The following is a 22,767-nucleotide window of genomic DNA, read 5'->3' on the forward strand; positions in this document are numbered from 1 at the left end:
CTTAGTAATGACCTATTTTAAATTGGATCACCCCTGTATTGGTAATAAATTAATTGAATTGGAAACCGCTTCCAAGTATCCTTGCTTAATCTATCACGTTCCTCGATGCTTTTCGTCTACCTGTATTAGATGATGATAACACGTTTTATAAGTCTTTTTGAACATATTTACTAGTTAATTTATTTCCTAATTAATTTATTACTTTACTTTTTTTTACTTATTTTACACAGGTTTTACATCTGCTATAACAGTGCTTTCCTTTGCGGATTCATTTTTTACGAAAAGGAACATCAAAATATATGAGCGGTACTGCATATCCGATACAATATATTTGCAAATACATATGTGATATTAAACAAGACGTGTGTTATCACAATATTCCGTCGCCGGGAAGATGTGAAAATTCATGATTAAAAGTGTAACGTTATTAATAAAATTCATAAAATAAAAATAAAAAGTTTAACGTCATTAATAACATTCATGAAATAAAAATAAAAAGTTTAACGTCATTAACAAAATTCATAAAATAAAAATAAAAAGTTTAACGTCATTAATAAAATTCATAAAATAAAAATAAAAAGTTTAACGTCATTAATAAAATTCATAAAATAAAAATAAAAAGTTTAACGTCATTAATAAAATTCATAATTAAAAGTTTAAGTTCAACTGCAAATGAACTTTACTTGAATTCTGGGCAGGATTCCAGCAAAGCAAGAGTAATCGTGGAGTACCTTTCGGTTATCATCTCAGAGAGAAACTTGTACACTTGAATCGAGATTCGGACACAGAACCCACCCAGGTTGCTTCATCAATTGAAACAAAGTTAGTATTGCTTAACCAAAGTACGAAGTTGCGCTTTGGTTGTACTTTCAAACTATCGGCCGAGCCGAGTCTATAGATTATTGATTGATACCGAGTATAGCTCTATAATTTGAAGAAATGAATACGAGATACGAAAATTCTTCCATTAACTAAAATATACAGAGCCGCTTATATACTTTAGAATTACTGCTGATATTCCTTTCCGTAGAGAACGAATCTTTAAATGAAATTCTTATTACAGCAGACCCATTAACGTAATAAACTCATACATTAATTAGTAAAGAAATGATATAAATGTTCCGTCAGAAATTCCCTTAAGCGCTCGGTACTGATTATTCTGGACAGAATTATTTTCATTTAGATTTATATCACCTTTGTTGGATTTTAAATGTTGAAAATTATCTTAGAGAATAACGCTGTATCATTAACAACGACGTACCTGCAGGTTGGCTCTATAGTAAAACACAGTGATAATGTAAATAATAATTTAATGGTAAATATGTAATTCGGATGAGATACCAATAACAATGAATAGCGGTAGAATATAAATTTCGCCAGGCCTATAAGCCATGCTTATCGTAACTTCTTTATATATTTAATGTTATAATTTCAATTAGAAAGCAGTATTTCTTTAGCGCACTGTGTGTACCACAATTATATTGGCAAGATTACATACACCATTCAATGGGTTACATCACTATTCGTGCGGTTCAAATAGCCGAAATATTTGTACTATATCGATATAATAATTCTAACCAAATGATTTTCTTGACTTGACTTCAATAAATGTTTCACTTAAACGAATATTGTAAGAGAAGAAATTTTCTATTGAAGAAGGCAAAGAAGCTTGGATGTTCGTCCTATTTAATAACGTGCGGTTATTATAACTTTTTCACTCCTTTTTTGCATAACGTTACAACTTGGATCACTTATTTGCCGGAATCGAATAAATCATTTTAAAAAATTTAAATACAATTGATAGAAATAATATGTTTTGCTTTAAACATGTGTGTGTGTGGACGAAATAAATCGTTATCTCAGTGCAGTGCGGTTATTATAACTTTTTCACTCCTTTTTTGCATAACGTTACAACTCGTATCAGTGCCTTCGAAGAACCTTGCGGCATCTCTGAATATATTTGTCGGAATAAAATAAATCATTTAAAAAATTTAAATACAATTGGTAGAAATAATATGTTTTGCTTTAAACATATTTCTGTGTTTGGTTGAAATAAATTGTTATCTCAGTGCAGTGCGGTTATTATAACTTCTTCACTCCTTTTTTGCATAACGTTACAACTCGTATCACTTATTTGCCGGAATCGAATAAATCATGTTAAAAAATTTAAATACAATTGATAGAAATAATATGTTTAGCTTTAAACATGTTTCTGTGTTTGGATGAAACAAATTGTTATCTCAGTGGAGTGCGGTTATTATAACATTTTTAACTCCTTTTTTGCATAACGTTACAACTCGTATCACTTACTTCGAAGGACCTTATGGCATCTCTGAATGTATTTGTCAGAATAAAATAAATCATTTTTAAAATTTAAACACAATTGATAGAAATAATATGTTTTGCTTTAAACATATTTCTGTGTTTGATTGAAATAAATTGTTATCTCAGTGCATAGTTCACGTAAGTTGGCGATTACAATGTATTTCGGCAACGATGGCGGCGTTTCTGCTTTAAGGCAGTATTTTCTCATGGCAATTGGCGTTTCGTTAAAACAACCCCCATTTCTTCGGTTAATTTTCCCCGATTTATCCACTTGTCGGCCGGATTCAACGGCCATTGTCCGACTTAAGCGACAATTTGTTTCGGGCGAGGAGGCACCAATAGAGCGGTATAGCGTGGCCGCGCGTTAATGAACGCTCGTGCATTATTTCCCTTCTCGAAAATTGCTCTTCCGCCACGTCTTCGCAAAGTAGAAAAGGTCCGAGATAGGGAAGGAGTTACTCACGCCTGAATAATCTTGGACGGCTTTCGGATGCGAGAAGACGTACATATAGCTCTTCGGGTTGGCTCGCGAATGCAAATTGGCAGTCATTATTAATGGGGCGACGGTCCCACTGTCCGAAAGCGCTTCCAGAACGATTTCCCGATTCTTCATTTCATAGTCGCTCGGAAAGCCATTCGAATAGTCCCCGTAATGTTCCAAAACCTTCGAAGGCACCAGCACCGGCTCCACCTCGTGGGTTGCCTGAAAGAAGCGATTCCCTGATTTATTTTACCGCATTTTCATCTTCGACGGGCTTCGAATCGCGCCCGACAGGATATGAACCACTTGGCAGCCGAGCAGAATTAACTTTTTCTTCTTCCGTTTATATCTCACGACGTGCTCGCCGTATAAATCTCCGCTATAACAAAAGTGGGCTAACTTTACTTAGAATCAAAGAGACTTTTTACGGATTTCTCTTGTTACGAAGTGAAATGTACGCAATGTTGAACTAGAAAAGAATGCCGAACACTAAATCGCAATGTGAAATTAGACCTTTTAGTTGAATGTATTCAATTTGTGAATATTAATTGACATTGATTGACAAAAATGGAGCAACTTTACTTAGAATCGAAGAGACTCCCTACAGATTTCTCTTGTCACGCAATGAAATCTACGCATTGAACTGAAGAAGAATGCCGAACACTAAATCGCAATGTGAAATTAGACCTTTTAGTTGAATGCATTCAATTTATGAACATTAACACTGGAACTACCGGCGGATTTTTTTTGTATAGGATGGGCCATTTGAAACCAGTCATTTTGACTGTCTTAGTAGTACTATTGTTAATTAACATTGATTGACAAAAGTGGGCTAACTTTACATAGAACCGAAGAGCCCTTCTGTGAATTTCTCCTCCATTGTTGAACCGAAAAAGAATGCCGAACACACAATCGCATTCTGAAACCAGACCTTTTAGTTGAATACATTCCATTTGTGAATACTAATAGACATTCATTTATATGAAACTACCCCTTAGAAATTGAATCCATCATTGCTCGAATTTTTTGCGCTACTTTCCTTATACCGTTTCTATCTACAAATCCCCCAATAACGTGCAAGATTTTATTTTAAACTCATGAGTAATAATGCTTTATGAAATTTTGCCTCCTGCTATCATGTTGTAGAGCACATTGCACCGTGTACACGCTTTCGCGTAACTTGTTTCTATAATTATCGCGCACTTCATTTGTTCGTCTCTCTTCAATAAGGCACAAAATAGAAAAAGACATTCGTTCTTCGCAAGCCTGCCTCTTTCCCTAAAACGCTGCCATTTATTGTATTCAAATCGAATGCAAATTAAGAGTATTATTCCACAGAGGTGGAATAGCAATTTTTTACCCTTGCCAGTTCTCGAAGTATGTCGTCCCTCTCTTTATCCGTAATCCCGTTGAGCAGCTGTTCCGATGACAAGACGTGAGCTTTCTCCAGCTCTGTCACTCCGTACATCAGGTCGTATCTGTCAAGAATTTAATTTGTTAATTCGGGCACTCGCAAAATCTTCCCCCAAAGGGAAAACAACGCAAACCTGCAGACGAAACGTGCAACTTCCGCCAGACGTCTGAGGATAATGTATTGTTTCTCCCCCGCGTTCCATAATTCCATCTCGTTAGGGTGAAACTCTATAAACAGCATATTTTACCTGGCAAAAGTTTGGGGATTTTCCATCAACTTTAAAGGGTGGTCCAAAATGACGGCTTTGTCGATCAAAGGTGCATATGCCGGAACAAAGGTGGGCTTGTGAAGTTTAACCCGTAATAGGTGATACACTTCTCTGCTCCGCAAACAGTTGGCCAACTCTTTGTCCGTCGTGGTTGGACAATTTAACTCGTGAGCCACCTATTAAATGGTACCATTAATGAACTGAATCCGTACAGCATTCAGGAAATGTGCAACGAAATAATCCACCTGTTTAGTGATCTGCAACGGTGCTTTTCCAATCGCATCCGCGCTCAGGGCTGATCCAGACATCAGGATGGCCCTCTTGAATAAATCTGAATAACAAGAAAAGAACTTTTATTAATCCATCGAGAATTCCCATATAGTGTAACAGAAGCTAATGAACGTTGACGGCGTTTTAAGTCGAAAGTTTCATTGCCGAAACAAAAGGCAGAGACGCTGAATTCGGATTTTGTGATGACCACGCAATACACTTTTTTACGTCATGATCAGCTAAATGTATTTCAACATTGTACCACAAAAATACTTTCGGTGTAGAAAAACTTGCGCCAAATACAACTTATTGGAAAAGTTCATTTTGCATAGTCGTGTCCATATAGTCGCGACTAATCGCACACAAACAATTCAATCGGTAACTTTTGACAAATACATGCACTGAGTGTCATGTGATAAATAAAATCTTATATCAACACACACATAAAGTAATAATTGACCACATAGCTGTGATGAATCACTTTTGGTGAACACGTATATTATATTACATTTAAAACAATATGTATCTTAAAACAATGTAATTGTATGTACGGACCTGCCAAGTAGTGTTCAATAAGGAATCACTTAACGTTTTATCATTAAATAACAATGCATTATGTTTGAATGTAAATGAGGAGTAGTAACAAAGATAAGACCAGCGAAGGTGATAAAATCTATAAATGAAGAAATTAAAGCGGGGAAACCTGATCATATGAGAAGAAGACATCTAGTAACGTAGGTATTATACTTGGCCTTTTATTTCGATTTTATTACTTTTTCATCCAGAAACACAAATCCGAAAATAAACGGCGAACTTATACAATGCAAAGTTATTCGAACTAATTTCCTAACTTAATTGCTCGTATCCACGTGGAAGTAAAACTTGTGAGAGCTGCTCTCAGACAGCATTTTTCGGCATTGTACACGATTTTGGAAGCGAATTTGCGCAAATTTATTGACAATGTACACCCAAATTGAAGTAATTTGTGACATTTCTTGTGAGGACCTTATCGACAAGAATTGTCTGATAGCAGCTCTCGCATGTGGGTATGAGTCATAATATTAACGCAGCAATAAAACAAAGTAGAACATTAAATAGATGTCTTCCATTGACATGAGACATGTAAAATGAAGGAGAATAAATGGAGATTTTGTACAATGCAAAATTATTCGACCTAATTTTCTAACCTAATTGCTCGTATTCACGTGGAAGTAAAACTTGTGAGAGCTGCTCTCAGACAGCGTCTTTCGGCATTGTACACGATTTTGGAGGCGAATTTGCGCAAATTTATTGACAATGTACACCCAAATTGAAGGAATTTGTGACATTTCTTGTGTGGACCTTATCGACAAGAACTGTCTGATAGCAGCTCTCGCATGTTTTACTCGCATGTGAGTATGAATCATAATATTAACACAGGAATAAAACAAAACAAAAGGTTATATAGATGTCTTCCATTGGCACGAGACATGTAAAAAGAAAGAGGGGTAAAGATTGAATAAGAAATACCTTTTAGGAACGACATTTGAGGATGAGAGTGAGTGCATAAACGAGTAGGGTGAAATGTCCACCGTAAAAGCTGACTGGAGATAGCCAAATCGAGTAAGGACACCTGACAGATGTTAAGTACCCTACATACGTGAAGTGCAGGTACTTTTACGATATCGTAGCCATAAGTGTAATAATTACAGCGCATAGCCACTCTGCATGTACGCTGCACAGTAGGGCAGTGGAAAAATGATGGAGTCATAAACCTAGAGGCAACTGTTACATGTTACAACGATATAATCGTAACTGTGCTCTGATACCCCATTGTCGCTTTGTAGAGTATGTAGAGAGTGGTACGTACGGTGTCATTACATTTGTAGTGAAGAGTACCATTGCATATGGGTTGTTCGGTGCAACGTAACCTGAACCAGGGAAAGCTTCCAACCGAGGGCTCGCATAAAGTACGAAGCTTCGTTATTTCTCATCGGACAAATAATTATTAGTCACTGACTCGCGTTACGAAAGTGCAAAAGGAAAAGTCTCTCTTACAGCTGCAGTCGTGAAAAATGGTCTCTTGGTCCTTGAAAATACCAGTTGCGCGGGAATTGCACTAGGTCCTGCTCTAGGTGCATTGCTCTAGCTGAATTGCACTAGGTGCATCTAATTTATGCACACGCATGGCAAAACAGCCCCGCAAAGTGCCATACAGGCATATATTAGCATAAACTTAGCAGTATGGGTATACATTTAGTAGTACTAGCAAATCATAGATTAAGTGCCAATCGCAAGAGTAAAAGTTGCAGCAGGTAACTATTTTACATACGTTCTACAAGAGCTGGGTAACTATTTCAATTGAATATATTTGAGATAGATATGTAAATTTTAAATTGCAATTATCCATTTTAAATAAATTTTGAACGTACTTCCATTTAAAATTAAATACACCTAGGGAAAATACATAAAGGCTGAGTAATACATACATGTATTTATGCATATCAATGTAGTGGTTATGCAAATGTGCATGTTAGAAAAGGAATGAAAAGAACCAATCGTAAAGATACTTTTTTCCATCAACTGAATCAATTCTCGAAAAAGTCATACAACACCCCCAACGCGAAACGTAATTAAATTTAATTTCTTTCTCACTTGTATTTTCGTATACAAATTCTCAACAGTTCTCAATAAAATATTACAAATTTATTTCGCATTTATTGCTAACCTATTTGAAATATACATTTTGCATTTTCCATTTTTAATCGATTTTATGAAACTATTTTGCATTTCTTATTTCAAATAGATTTCGAGTACCACTTTACCCGGCTCTGCATTTTACGTAATACTCTTGTTCGTGAATGATACAATCATAATTCTACATATTACCGCGGTACAGGTGTAACAATGAGTTGACACCCCATTGGTGATTTTTAAACTACATACACAGTGATGTCTAGGACAATTGCATTTGGGTTACACGAGTGCAGAGTAAACCTGAACAATGGCTCGCTTAGAGCATTAAGCCCGGTTATTTTTCATTAGAGGGTGAAATAATTATTAGTCACTGACTCGCGTTACGGAGGTGCAAAAGTGAAAAGTCCCTCTTACACCTGCAGTCGTGATAAATGGTCTCTCGACCCCAGTACTTGAAGGAACCCTTTATTCAAGGGTTGCATTGAGTCCCTAGAATTGAATTTAGTTTATGCACCCACAAGGTACAATAATTGCGCATACTGCCAATATACGCGTATCCATAAATTTAGCAAGACCAACAAAACATAGATTGAGTATAAATCGTAAATATAAAGATCGCAGCGTGAAATCAATCTGCACATATTCTACATAATAAGGTAGTTGCGTCATAAAAAAAACAATAATATTATTACGTTCTTAACATTTTCATTAATTTGTTTCTTCTATGTAATATGCATTTGGTGCGAAACTCTGCCGTTGATACAACATGCTTATACATGCTTGCTGCTTGATGCAGGCTGCTCGATACATGTTTATACATTTATTAAATTTGTACGTGAATAAACTTTTGGGCAATGAAGTTGTACTTCAATATAAACCATGTAGTTGTAATGTAATATCTTATTGACGCATGTGCATGTGCATTGCATGTGAAAGCTACAACAATCCATTAATACCGCTTCGACAGTTTATAAACAATACACAAAGTGGTGTATACTGTGTCATTACATTTGGGTTACACGGATGCAACTTTAAGTGACGAGAATATTTGAGCGATGTTTAGCATAAATCATTACACATTGTTGTTTAACATCGGAAGGTGAAATAATTGTTATTCCCAGTCTTGCGTTACGGGGATGAAGTAGTACTTCAATATAAACCATGTAGTTATAATGTAATACCTCATTTACGTATGTGCATGTGAAAGCTACAACAATCCGCTAGTACCGCTTCGTCAGTTTATAAACAATACACAAAGTGGTGTATATAGTGTCATTACATTTGGGTTACACGGATGCAACTTTAAGTGCCGAGAGTATTTGATCGATGGTTAGCATTAATCATTACACTTGGTTGTTGTTATTCCCAGTCTTGCGTTACGGGGATGGAAAAGGAAAAGGCCCTTTTGCGGCTGTAGGTGTGAAAAATGGTCCCTCCGTGCTACTACTGAGAAGTACACACAAAGCATGGGTTACATTTGGCCCTCTTCGGAGGTGCATTCAATTTATGCACACATATGGCAAAATACCTACTCGTGCTGCCAATATACTCGTCCATCAGCACCAATTTATCAACATCAGCGAAAAGCATAGTACTGAGAAGTATGAAAATTATGGTGCATAACCACTATACGTATACGGGTGCATAATAGAGCAGTAAAAACATTATTATATCATGAACATACATGTACCGCGACATAATTGTAACAGGGCGCTAATACCGATTGTCGGTTTGTAAACTATGTGCAAAGTGGTATGTACAGTGCGATTACATTTGGGTTTCACGGGAGCAATGTTGCGTGGATGTGTGGTAGCTTGTGAGCGATGGGTTGCATAAAACATGAAGTCTGATTGTTTATCATCGGAGGGCGGAATAATTATTAGCTCCGAACTAGGAAGCTGCAAGAAGAGAAGCTCCTCCTGCAGATGCGGGGGTGTAAAAAATGGTACCCTGCTGTTAGTACTTGAAAGTACCACGTAGGGGATGCATTCAGCCCTGCTCCGAAGTGCAATCAATTTATGTACATACACGATAAAACTACCCGATTGCCAATATACGCACGCGCTAGCATAGATTTATCAGTATTGGCATCGATTTAGTAGTATCAGGGAAACGTAGATTAGATATATTACTCGTAAGTACAATATTTACAACACGTAGACTATACTTTACGTATATGATGTACACCACGATTACAAAAAATAATCTAATTATGAATCTACATATTACCGAAATATAACAACACATTGATACCGGTTGTCCCAACGTGAACAAGTGGTACTTTCCAAGAGTTCTATCTAAAAAAGTTAGTAAGTTGTAAAATGCGTTTTAATATAAATGTGTTTAGAAAATAATGAAAAGGTATAGCAAATATTAGCTCACGCGACTGTTTGATGTTTTACGAAGGACATAAGGTAAAAACAGTTTTACAATTACCAATAAAAGTAGCGAACATGTGGAGACTGGAAATGTTGTGTTTTTTAACTATGTACATGACTTAAAGCGAAGAGTAAGGTATAATAAATGTGGTTTCAAAAACCAAGAAAAGTTAATTAAGAACTGATGGCACAGTTTTTCGATGCCAAAGAAAATCAGATTCCATTACAAGACGTGTTAATCGCTTTTTCCTTATTTTCTACACCTCAATCGTTGAAACTTTTCTAACCGAAATTTATGTCAAAAATACATGTTATCAGTTCTTCGACCATTTTCTTTTTTTCTAGTTTTTGAAATCACCTTTTGTTCCAGACTTGCAGTTCTCCTAGTGTCATGCATCCCGTGAAGCCAAATCACAAATGCTCTCCATCTTGAAATATTTAATAACTTTTCTTAAGCTACGTTATCACTGACACAGAAAAAAAAATAATTTAACCCGTCGGCTCGGATTCTCTATACCTTCTCATTCTCTTCGAAAGCCATTCTTAAAATGCACCTCTCAACCTACTAACAACTTTAAGTAGGATTTCTTATAATTGGCGAGTGAACTAATTATTGGACTCGCGATAGGAACGAAGGTAAAAAGAGAAGTCCCTCTTACAGAAGCAAGGGTGAAAAAGTCTCTCGGTGTTGGTACTCGAAAGCACTCTCCACGCAGGGGGATGCATTCAGCCCTGTTCAGGGGTGCATCCAATTTATGCACACGCACGGCAAAACAGGCACGCGTACTGCCAACATACGCACGTATTAGCATATCTGATTCGACAGTTAATTCGTTCAATTAAGCCCGCGATTATCTTCCCCGTATCAGAAGCCGCGACACGATCGCGATATTCAATCTCTCGTAATCCCGACAGTCAATTCCGATTCCTGACGTTTCCAATTAGGCCAGTCACGTTTGGACGAGTAATCGATTTAATGACTCCCTTAAGGTGATGTGAAAGGGCCATTCAATATATAAATACTTCACAATATTTATTAAACTTCAGCACGTGATTATGGAGGCCCTAAGGAAGATCGCGATACTAGTGAAATTTGATTTTTCGAACAAAAAATCCATTTATCTCGGACAAGAACCGAAGAGAAACATTTTCTTTGTCGAAAAATGGAATTTCAAAGAAGTCAAAATATTTATAAAACTTCTCCAAATTGGGTGCACTAAATCATTTATAATACTAATATCGCGATCTTCTTTAGGGCCTCCATAATCCTTGTGATGAAATTTCAAATGATTTAGTGCACCCAATTTGGAGAAAAGTTTTATAAATATTTTTACTTTTTTATATGTATATATGACACTGTCATTTAACCTTAATGACCACAAGGGTACGAGGTGACGACTACAAAGAATAAGGCGGAGTAGGGCAGAATTTCCCCACTTTGGAAGTAACAAAAATGACGGTAATTCACCATTTATATTATTCATATCGCCGATTATGTATGTAATTGTTGCGCATTGAATAGAACGACTCCAACTGACGATTTTTCGTAGTTAAAAGGGTGTTCTTTAACTTGGGACAAGTTCGTCCAGTCTGACCCTAAATCGCCTGACCCTAAATCGGACCTATACCCAAGACTCCTAATTGTCGGTCAGTTAAGCTTCCCGTCGGTTTACGGCTCTTTCTTCGCTCCCAACTTCCACGTCGAAGTTCCGCTAAAAGCCGAAGGAGTTACATCGGTCAGCTAACCGCAGACGGTGGCGCTTAACTCGGAAATCACGTAGATTTACCAAGTAAACGTGGGGTTAAGAGAGTTCCTGATTAAGGGTACACCTTTTTTAGGCAGCAATCGACATCGGGCTCACCCAAAATTACCAAAACAACGTTACGCCCTCCCCTCTATGTCTTCACCTAACAAGATCCCGATGACGAAACGATACAAAAGATCCAAGATCCAACCATCAAACATGTAATCCGACCGAAACAATCATCGCAATTTAAGTTCCCTCATCGCAAAACATCGAGGGAAATGCAAAAACTGATAATTTAACCAACACCGCAATCCATATTATCCTGGAACCAAAAAGGAGCTATATCGGGCTCGCCCAAAATTACCAAAACAACGTCACGCCCCTCTCTATGTCTTTACCTAACAAGATCCCGATGACGAAACGACACAAAAGGTCCAAGATCCAACCATCAAACATGTAATCCGACCGAAACAATCATCGCAATTTAAGTTCCCTCACCGCAAAACATCGAGGGAAATGCATTAATTGCCTTCTATCTATCGAACTTCTGATACATATTCCTCTTTTGCAACAAATATGAGCAACAAAGGAACCAGCCATTGTTAAACGAAGCGAGCGGGGAATACCACCAATCCTGCATTGCCTCACTGTTTCTAAAGGACATCGACGTTATATTCTCCATGTAAATGTCGCTTATAACCTTGATGCAACAAAAAATCTTAATAAGAAAAGAGAAATCGTTACACTCTTTGCAAAATGATTTTACAATCCTTTCCATTCTGTACCTACATCTCCTGGTGGTGACGAGACTGGACATCGACATTGTACCCTAATTACGATGTGTCCTCAATGTAAATGTCGCTAATGATCTTGATGCAACAATAAATCTTACTAAAATAAGAGAAAGCGTTACGCTCATTGTTCCGTCCCGGAATGTTGAGCTGCGAGCTCTTCGTATCTAATACATCCGACCAAAACAAATTGGTACTTTCCCAATGTACAGGTCATCGACCAACGTTGTTTTTGAATCAGCATATAAGTCGTGTTACCCCCACCAAGAGTTTTGGGACAACTCAGCGCTCCCAGAAGGATTAAACTAAAATAATAAAGTTCAGTACAATCGTAGATCTCGATAAATACACATCCTTTCCATTTACTCTATAATTAGAATCACCCAAGTGAACAACATAGCTTGGGCCCCGCGCGGTATACTTAGTGCGGAACACTCATTGCAAAATGAATTTGTTCCATTCTGTACCCACCATTCTTGATGGCGACGGGACTGATGAGCAGCAGATTAGCGAAGATGGCACCTGTCCCGTGTCCCAGCAAAGTGACGCTGTTGGGGTTCCCTCCGAACTTGTCGATGTTTTCCTTGATCCACCACAGAGCGGCAATCTGGTCCAACAGGCCGAAATTGCTGGCGGTGCTCTCCGTAATCCCAGGCCGGAGGAAACCTGCAACACGAGACGGGGTGAGAACAACCCTTACAATTCACCATAATCCTATTTACGCGGAGTCGTCTCGTGGTCTTCCATTTTTGGAAGCCCATACGACACGGAGTCGCACTTATCTCAATGCTCGTTTTCCCGTTTCGCCTCTTTTCCGGAAGTCCTCCCTTTTTCTCTGGACGTCGCGTCCGAGGTCCGCTCCCGATCGTAAAAAATTAATGCGCCCCACAATCGACAGGTACAGGGTGGCGACTGAAAGACCGAATGATATAAAACAAGAATCTCTCTCCCAAACACAGATTTGTTTAATTTTTTATTATTTTATTTAGGAACATAAATGACCACTGTTCCTGCTCACAGATAGAGGCTCTTTCCACGGCATTTTCCATAACCGTTCACAAGGTTGCAAGTCCTACGTTGGAATTCGGCTCGAGTGTTCTCCTTAAGTTCTTCAATTGTTCCAGGTTTATTTATGTAAGCCCGTTCTTTCAAGTAGCCCCAGAATAAAAAATGTTATCGCTAGGAGATACTCCGACATTGAAATGTTGTCGACATTTTCCCTGGGTTGGAATAATTGATCTTTCACTGGAATAGGAAAACTCAATGAGGTTCACTCGTTGCTGGACCCCATACGTAGCCATTTTAATTTCCAAGACTCTATAACCTATACTAAAAGAAAATAAAGAGAGTTGGAAAATGAAGAAGTTGGGACTTTTTCAAACCCTTCAGTCTTTCAGTGGCCACCCTGTATTACTGCCATTTTGTAATGCCGTAATGCATTTTGGAGTCGAATAGATACCGGATAGGTTCATTCGTCTTAATGCATTTTTCGTTGCATTTTTATCATCCATGCTCCATGTAGCAATATTTCGCCTCATTTTGCTGGCATAAAGTCTCAAAGAGTCGATTAGATACCGGATAGATTCATTCGTCTTAATGCACGAAGATTGCATTTTTTATTGTCCATGCTCGACGTAGCAATATTTCGCCTCATTTTGCTAGCATAAAGTCTCAAAGAGTCAATTAGATACCGGATAGGTTCATTCGTCTTAATGCATTTTTCGTTGCATTTTTATCATCCATGCTCGACGTAGCAATATTTCGCCCCATTTTTCTGGCATAAAGTCTCAAAGAGTCGATTAGATACCGGATAGATTCATTCGTCTTAATTAATTTTTTGTCGCATTTTTATCATCCCTGCTCGACGTAGTATTATTTCGCCCCATTTTGCTGGCCTAAAGTCTGAAAGAGTCGATTAGATGCCCGATTGATTCATCCGTCTTAATGCACAAGGACTGCGTTGCATTTTTTATCGTCCATGCTCGACGTAGCAATATTTCGCCCCATTTTGCTGGCCCAAAGTCTGCTTTTTTCCCCGCGAGGCGGCGCATCCGTTTATGTAGAACGCACTAAGCGCTTCTCCGACACTTCCCTCTAATTTACGATTATGGCCTCGTGCTTGACAATTTCTGTAACCACCTGCCTGTACCTAGGCGCACCCGGCTGAGCAACTACCATCAGGAGGAGAGCAAATTTCAGACTAATGCTTACCGTTAAGAGATAATTAATAGATTTCCAAAGGTCCTCATCCTGCATGATCTCTTGTCAAAGTGCCGCTCGATGAGGCTAAGAACCTCTGAACTTTAATCTACGTTACGTTCATGAGGATGCACTTCGTTTTTCTCTTTGACCGCTTCCCTGCTCCCCGCGTAATGGTGGAATACAACTCTCGAAAGTAATATTTATTTCCCCTCCAGAAGCGAGGGAAATATTTTCGGAAAACGACGCTAGGAGTTTTGCGGGATTTTTCTCAGCAGTTCATTTGCACCGAATTGCGGTTTCATATGATGGTTTACGAGCCTCTCGGCTTGATGCTGTAAATCAGAAAGTTGGGACGATTTCTGGAAAATCATCGGAGCATCACGAGAATTTTCCGCAGTGGTGCTTGTGGTTGTTGGAAATATTGCAAGCTACAGTGATGCTGTTTTCAGATATAAATTCAAGGTGGGGTATGAATTAATTAGTCTGCCTCGTTCCGAGGAAAATCATCTCTGAAATGTTTAGTACCTTATCAAAAGGATTAACGCGAAAGGCTATGATAAAAGAATCGAGTGGATCGAATCTAAATTTTTAGGAAGTAGGAGAGTCTGCGCCTATTTTCCTGGATTCTTGGTTTTTGATACCCAAATTGACTACAGAGTGCCTCTCAGCGCCATCTGTGATTTCAATGCGAACTAATCTTTTTCTCCTATCACGTTACCTTCGTTTTAGCTCGAAAGGGCATTAGACACCTTTTTTGCCTTTATCCCGTTCAAATGCGAGTTTTTCGATTATTAGAGTGTTATAAATTGTTGCACAACTGTCCTCATACTTTCTTTTCTCACACTAGAGTCCTCAATAATTGTATATTGATTTAAATACGACAGCTCGACGCCATTTTGATTCTTGTGTAGGCTAATCGTAAATCAACAAAATTTGTCTAAAAAATCCAGATTTTGAAAGTGTCGAGATAATTCTCAGTGCACACCAGTAATGTGTCAAAATTGCAAATAATTCGGTCCAATATCCTTAAAAAAAGAAGTATCTTATTCGAATCGACGCTTTTGGAAGGGATTTCGCTTAACCTTAATCAACATTCATTTCACACAAAATTTATTTATGACTAAGAAGTTAAACTTCAAACAAAATCCAAAATGCACTTTCCCGTACTTATGGCGGTGCGGGAATAATTAAGGTAGGACGACGGGTATGTAAAAGTAGTACTATTGAAATAAATTATCAAGTACGTCCGTTTCACTGGGAGGAAAAAAGTGCAGAATTTTCAAGGGAACATTCCCACGCGGAGAAAATGATTTCGAATGAAAAGATAGGCAGCAAGGCTCTCTGGGAATTCCTCGAGCTCGGTACATAGAGCCACCCCCGTTGGAGCGAATTTATAAATTTACTCTCAACCGTGACTTACAACCGTGCATTACTCTTCCCCCGCAGAAATATTTTTCATCGCGTAAGCGGCAAGGACCGGAGCTTTCTGAATGCACTCCGCGATTGCATTAACGCTTTGCGATGCATCGGACGGTGGAGGGACGGAATTCGAGTCCTCGTCCGAGTCGAATGCGCCAGGGCAAAGTGAAAAGAGAGACGAAATTAAGTAGGGAAGTCTTAAGCCCAAAGGCGGAACCATAACGCTCCTCTGGGACGAGAAGTGCGCTATCAAAGAGATCCCCAGGGATAATTTATGAGGTGATCAAAAAGGATCCTCGCAACCATCGTGGTCCTCGAGCATTATCTGGAAATTTGATGAAAAAGAGCTACTTCATCTTCTCCCGTTGAAATTCCCGAAGAGCCCTCTCAGATGGGAGATATCGAAATTCTTTCCCTTTATCACTAGTGATGAATAGGGTAAACTATCCCCCCCGGGAAAATAGTTTATTTATTGTGACCTAAAGAGATAGGGGATTGTCAAAACTAAATGGAAGATATCGAAATTCTTCCTCCTTAAAACCGATGAAGAATAGTGAAAACGAACGATGGCCTTGAAAAATAATTTATTTATTGTAAATTAATTAATGTCGGAACCGTGTATTCCCAAGATTCGAAATTCTTTCCCTTTATCACTGGTGATGAATAGAGTAAACTATTTTCTCCGGGAAAATAGTTTATTTATTGTGACCTAAAGAGATTCTTGAAGATAATTTATTAGGTGGACAAAAGAGATTGTCAGAATGAAATGGAAGATATCGAAATTCTTCCTCCTTTAACACCGATGAACAATAGTGTAAACGAACGTTGTCATAGAAAAATAATCTATTTATTGTAAATTAATTAAAGTCGGAACCGAGTATTCCCAAGATTCGAAATTCTTTCCCTTTATCACTGGTGATGAATACAGTAAACTATCGTCCCCGCAAAAATAATTTATTTATTGTGAACCAAAGAGATCTTTGAGGACAAACCCAATGAAATATCGTATTTATCATTGAAATGACGACAAATTGATCGTCTGATTACACACGACGCATACACCTCGATTTTTACATTCTGCAAGGTGTACCTGGGATCATGGGTTTACAATTAATATGACTTTAAAGTAGAATTCAAATTATTGAAACTTCATAAGGGAGCTTACCCAGAATTCCGATGCGGAAATTCATGGTGACGAACACCACGTTTCCATGGGCTGCTATGATAGACCCGTCGTATGGATTACCACTGCTCCAGTCAAAATTGTCGCCATGGATGAAGACCATCACTGGGAACATCTTCTTCACTCCTGTAAAAAAAAAAAACATTTTCTCTGTAAAGATTAATCTTTTCGATTGCTCCATTTACATGTACAGATAAAGATGCAGATTTTGTTCTACAGTATATATTGCCGTGCAGCATATATCGAATCGCCGTTTATGATATCTGAGTTTCGCGCCTCTATATATATTTGGCGCGAAACTCTACCGACTTTCTTGAAGAAATCAAAGACAATCGGTTCTCAAACAAAGGAATTGCTTTCACTAATTTCCGCATTTCGCATCGCCGTTTATGATATGAAATCAAAGAGAATCGGTTCTCGAAGAAAGAAATTGTTTTCACTGATTTCCGCATTTCGCCTCGCTGTTTATGATATGAAATCAAAGATAATCGGTTCTCAAAGAAAGGAATTGTTATCACTGATTTCCTCATTTCGCAATGAAATCTAAGACAATTGGGTCTCAAAGAAAGGAATTGTTATCACTGATTTCCGCATTTCGCAATGAAATCAAAGACAATTGGTTCCCAAAGAAAGGAATTGTTATCACTGATTTCCGAGCGAACGGCCCTTAGATCTTCGTGGAACCTAATCATCGCGCATCCCGTTCATAATATTAGTTATTATCCTAAATGTTAGTATGTTGCACTTTTCCTTAAACTTTTGTCGCCATTCCAAAAACGGAAGTAGATTTCTGCCGGTTTACGAGGAGGTAATTTACGTTGCGAAACGAGTAACCATGAACTCTCTTCATGGGTGCGAAACTCATGGGGTAGGTCAGTGCAAAAATGTATGCTACTCTCCTCGCGATTCTCGGCATGCCCCTTGCCCCTGGGACCATTCACTGTACATTTTCAATATCAGGAGGATAAATTTCACGATCGACCTAGCATCCGCCAGAAATATTTCTCGAGTCGCTGTCCGAATTACTCGGAGGTAGAGGACGTGATGCCAACCAGTAAAGTCGCGGGTGGAATCGATACTTTTCCCAGATTTATTAGTCGAATCTCTCCTCCTGATCGCGCAGGAATCTTTCGTACATTCCTGCGATTTAATGGGAAATACTTTCACCTACTCTCCTTTGGAGGAAGGAAGTATCTGAGGTATCGCGAATTTCGAAATTTGTGTCAAAATGCCTCTATCCCGTTCAAATGCGAGTTTTCCGATTATTAGAGTGCTCTAAATTGTTGCACAACTGTCCTCATACTGATATAAGCTAAAAAGGAAAAAAAAATTGGCTTTTGTTCGATGTTTCATGATAATGTACCCACCCTTAAAAGTAATATCTGAACGAAAGTAAAGGAGATATTAAAATAAATCGTAATCATATATTACTTATGTTTTCCTTCTTATCTGAAACTAATGCCAGTATGTTTAAAAAATGGATAAGAATAATTAGGAATTACGTAAAATTAAATTCTGATCGATGTTAGATTAAATATTTTCAATTGTTAACTCTCTCATGTACTAATAATAAGTGGGCGCGAAACTCTGACATAGTCATTACCCTAGTAGCATAGAATAATTTCTAAATATTTATAATATTTTTTTTATCATTTATATGTATAATTTATGTATGTTTTCCATCTGCGACGATTTTATCAGTTAAATATATAGAAAATATAGGACAAATATATTGTGTGCTACTAGGGTACCTACGATGTTTAGCCTGATTTGTACATTTATAGAGTAATTATGAATCTACAAGTTCAAAGCCAATGTATAATTTATGTATGTTTTCCATCTGCGACGATTTTATCAGAGATATCAGAGGAAAAGATGGAGGAGTAGAGATGATATGGAAATTGTTCTCGGAGTACCGCATCAAGCTTTACTTCCAGTTAGGAATTGTGTCGACTGTGAATTTAAGGTATTGAAATAAGTACATAATATGATGATAAATCTACATTACATGGAATACATCGGAATAGTTATGACACGGATTCAAGAATTGCCGACTTGAAAATATGCCAGAATTTAAAGTGGAACTTCATCTCGATGTGCCATTTTTCGGAATATCGGATCTCAAGAGGTCTTTCGGGTCTTCTGCTATATGTGTGTGGGAAATGTGTATAATGTGTGTAACATGTGTAAAATGTGTGTAAATGGGAAAGAATTCATGCAGTATCATAGATATATGTACATCGTTCCAGAAAATCCTTTTTCAAACTGTTGTTCTACTTTTCATATAACAGTAAATTGTTATTCATATAACTGTAAAACAAATATTATAATGTTACAATATTATATTTAATAGATTTTAATCTATCGATAGAGTATAGAGTAACAAAGCTTTGCTTTCATTCGTAACTACTTTATTAATGAACGATTAAGGGTGACTAACCGCACTTTTGGCTCTATAAACTCAGCGAAGGAAGACCGAAAAGAAGAATTTACTATTCGGTAATTCGCCGTTAACCCTTTGGCTACTAAAGGCATCCGACGTTTGGTCCAATGTTGCTTGCACGCATCGATGAATTTCGCCCTTATGTCGAAAGAGTTCCATAGCGAAGGGGTTAAGTGGACTATTTTTTAACCGTTTGTTCGTTTGAAATGTTTATTTCAGCACCGTAATGCGATCGTATCCCGATAAACAACTCAAATATACACATTACTCTAACAATAAATATCAATAAATTACAAGAGCAAAAAAGGATCCTAAGAAACTCATAACAAGGGACTCGCAACTGCGACTGGTGCCTAAAATAATTAAAGTTAAAAAAGAAATAAAAAAGTAAAGTAAAAATAAATAAAGAAAGTTTGTATGTAAACGGTGGTTTCATGAAATTCATGGTTCAGGGACATTTCAAGAAGAGGAGATATGTTACAATAGTTACATCTAAGTGTTCGAGATCTATGATCGAGTGATCATAATTCAATTGACGTTAAATGTTTGTTTATAAGTAATGTTTATGTGAAGATCTTGGTCGAGATATCTTAAGAAGTTGCCATATGCCGAAGACGTTGCATGTAAATGATCCAGTTCTACAATTTCTAATCTCTCGATAATACAAGGAACAACAACGGGTTAATTAATTTACGTACTCGTATACATATTTAGCTCAATCTTATTTGTCCACTGGCCGGCACATTTACTCTATGCTATTAGCTGTAGGTAACATTTTGTGAGCAACGTAAGGATCAATTGTTCCTTTCGTTGTTATTGCGAATTATTAGTTATCTAGAGTCAACCCTTATAGTGCCGAACAACGAAATATCGTTGTTTTACAATTGCTAACGACTTCGGCCGGCACTAAAAGGGTTAATTATAATAATATTTATATGTTCGTCCTATTGTGAACTTTATCACACAAGGCGACCTTCTATGAGACCAACATTCAATGTTAAATGTTTGTTTATAAATAATGTTTATGTGAAGATCTTGGTCGAAATATCTTAAGAAGTTGCCATATGCCGAAGACGTTGCATGTCAATGCTCCAGATCTACAATTTCTAATCTCTCGATAATACAAGGAACAACAACGGGTTAATTAATTTACGTACTCGTATAAATATTTAGCTCAATCTTATTTGTCCACTGGCCGGCACATTTACTCTATGCTATTAGCTGTAGGTAACATTTTGTGAGCAACGTAAGAATCAATTGTTCCTTTCGTTGTTATTGCGAATTATTAGTTATCTAGAGTCAACCCTTTTAATGCCGAACAACGATATATCGTTGTTTTACAATTGTTAACGACTTCGGCCGGCACTAAAAGGGTTAATTATAATGATATTCATATGTTCGTCCTATTGTGAACCTTATCACACGAGGCGACTTTCTAAGATACCAACATTCACGGCACGGTGCCTCGTTTTCACAATTTTCCTGACATTCCGGTTGAATAATACATTTCAGAGGGGGATCACTTTCTCCGCAAATGCGAGGGAATTTCATCCGCAGTTAGCACGGCGGCAGGAAAAATGTCGACGGTAAAGTAGGGATTTTTTTTCTTCCCGAAGAGTAAATAACAAATGGCGGCGTTGGCTTTAGAAGGAGACGCGGTCGGCGAATAGCTAGCAGGGCGGCGTAGAGATTTGCATGAAAATTGAAGGCACGATCGGCTCTAGGCCCTACGCGCATAAAATTGATGTATCGGGATTCTTGCCTTCGGATATTTTCATCTTCCGTCGCGGGCAGGCGTAACTGCCATCGTAAATCATTCGCAGGCGAATCGCCTAATAAAACCCGAACCGGCAGGGAAGCCCATATCCGGAGAACGACAATAAAGGGATATCCGCCGGCACGCACATCTTTCGGTGACGGAATAGCAGCTCGAGGATCGCACTTCTCCTCCGTTTGCGATTCTCGATCATCGCGGATTACACGGAAGAGGGCGGAAAGATTTTTCCCGATTTTATCGTTTAGCCTTAACAGAAACTCAGGACCCGGCATGGCATCCCCGTGGTTCTCTGAAGTGTTCTCCAAAGCGTTCTCCAAAGCGTTCTTCAAGACGTTCTCCAAAGCGTTCTCCTCCAAAGCGTTCTCCAAAGCGTTCTCCATAGTATTCGCCATAGTATTCTCCAAAGCGTTCTCCAAAGCGTTCTCCAAAGCGTTCTCCAAAGCGTTCTCCAAAAAGCGTTCTCCAAAGCGTTCTCCAAAGCGTTCTCCAAAACGTTCTCCAAAACGTTCTCCAAAACGTTCTCCAAAGCGTTCTCCAAAGCGTTCTCCATAGTATTCTCCAAAGTTGTCTCCAAAGTGTTCTCCAAGATTTTCTATACGTGAATATCGGCAAGAACAAGCTCCAATGGTTAACCCTTTGACTACGGAACCCCTTCGATATATGGGCGACATTCATCAAGACGTGCACGCAACATTGGACCAAACATCGGACGCCTTTAGGCTCCTTTAGTAGCCGAAGCGTTAAGGTGACATGAAAGTGGCATCTGTAAAAAGCTTAACTTTCGTGCAGTATAGTTATCATTTGTCTTTTTTATAGTGAAATAATTGAAATGGGCTCTGCGACCACGTGTTCGTGTTCATGATACAGGAAGATAAGCCTTTAGAAAGACATGCTTGTTATGAGCTATGCATTTAAGGTGTATGGGGTGGATAACAAGTGCACCATAAGTGCCTTCAGAGAACAAACATAATTACCACTAAAGGAAACAAATGGCCCCGTGATCTATCAAAATATGACTGTACGTACTCGTTAGTGTGTATAAAAAATAATAAATCCAGGGGGCTTCTCGAATTTTCTTTTTATCTATTTGTAATCATTGCACTGGAAGGACACGTGGGGGATGCAATTTCATATAACTCTCAATGTATAGTGCAGGTGACGTCAATATAAATATAAATGTCGGCAACGTTGCGCGCCAGTTTATCCTATGTTACCTCCCGAGTATACGAAATGGCGTTACCACCGAAAAGGGTGGGAATCGGGGATTATTTCAGAAGGTACATCAGTTAGAAGAATTTTTTTTATCGACGTCGATTAAGTTTTTCGACACCTTTCACCGTCATCTTAAATTGCCACGACCATAAGCTTCGTGCAGTCATTAGTAAAGTTAAC

At 38.1% G+C, this 22,767-nt stretch overlaps 1 protein-coding gene across 1 annotated transcript in view; it reads right to left on the reverse strand.

The window, feature by feature from the left end:
* LOC105695410 overlaps window positions 1–21,925 on the reverse strand; it is a 42,288-nt gene extending 20,363 nt beyond the window's left edge. The window contains exons 1-9 of the mRNA XM_012416948.1: window positions 21,869–21,925; window positions 21,504–21,821; window positions 17,461–17,467; window positions 17,138–17,281; window positions 12,823–13,017; window positions 4,734–4,819; window positions 4,468–4,664; window positions 4,167–4,284; window positions 2,789–3,028 (exon numbers count right to left, since the gene is read on the reverse strand). Coding sequence (XP_012272371.1) covers window positions 2,789–3,028; window positions 4,167–4,284; window positions 4,468–4,664; window positions 4,734–4,819; window positions 12,823–13,017; window positions 17,138–17,281; window positions 17,461–17,467; window positions 21,504–21,821; window positions 21,869–21,925 — 1,362 coding nt within the window. The remainder of the gene's footprint in view (window positions 1–2,788; window positions 3,029–4,166; window positions 4,285–4,467; window positions 4,665–4,733; window positions 4,820–12,822; window positions 13,018–17,137; window positions 17,282–17,460; window positions 17,468–21,503; window positions 21,822–21,868) is intronic.
* Between the last annotated feature and the right edge of the window lie 842 nt (window positions 21,926–22,767).

The sequence above is a fragment of the Orussus abietinus genome, unplaced genomic scaffold (genome assembly GCF_000612105.2).
Source record: "Orussus abietinus isolate OABI.00-Male unplaced genomic scaffold, Oabi_2.0 scaffold161, whole genome shotgun sequence".
Taxonomy (NCBI): Eukaryota; Metazoa; Arthropoda; class Insecta; order Hymenoptera; family Orussidae; genus Orussus; species Orussus abietinus.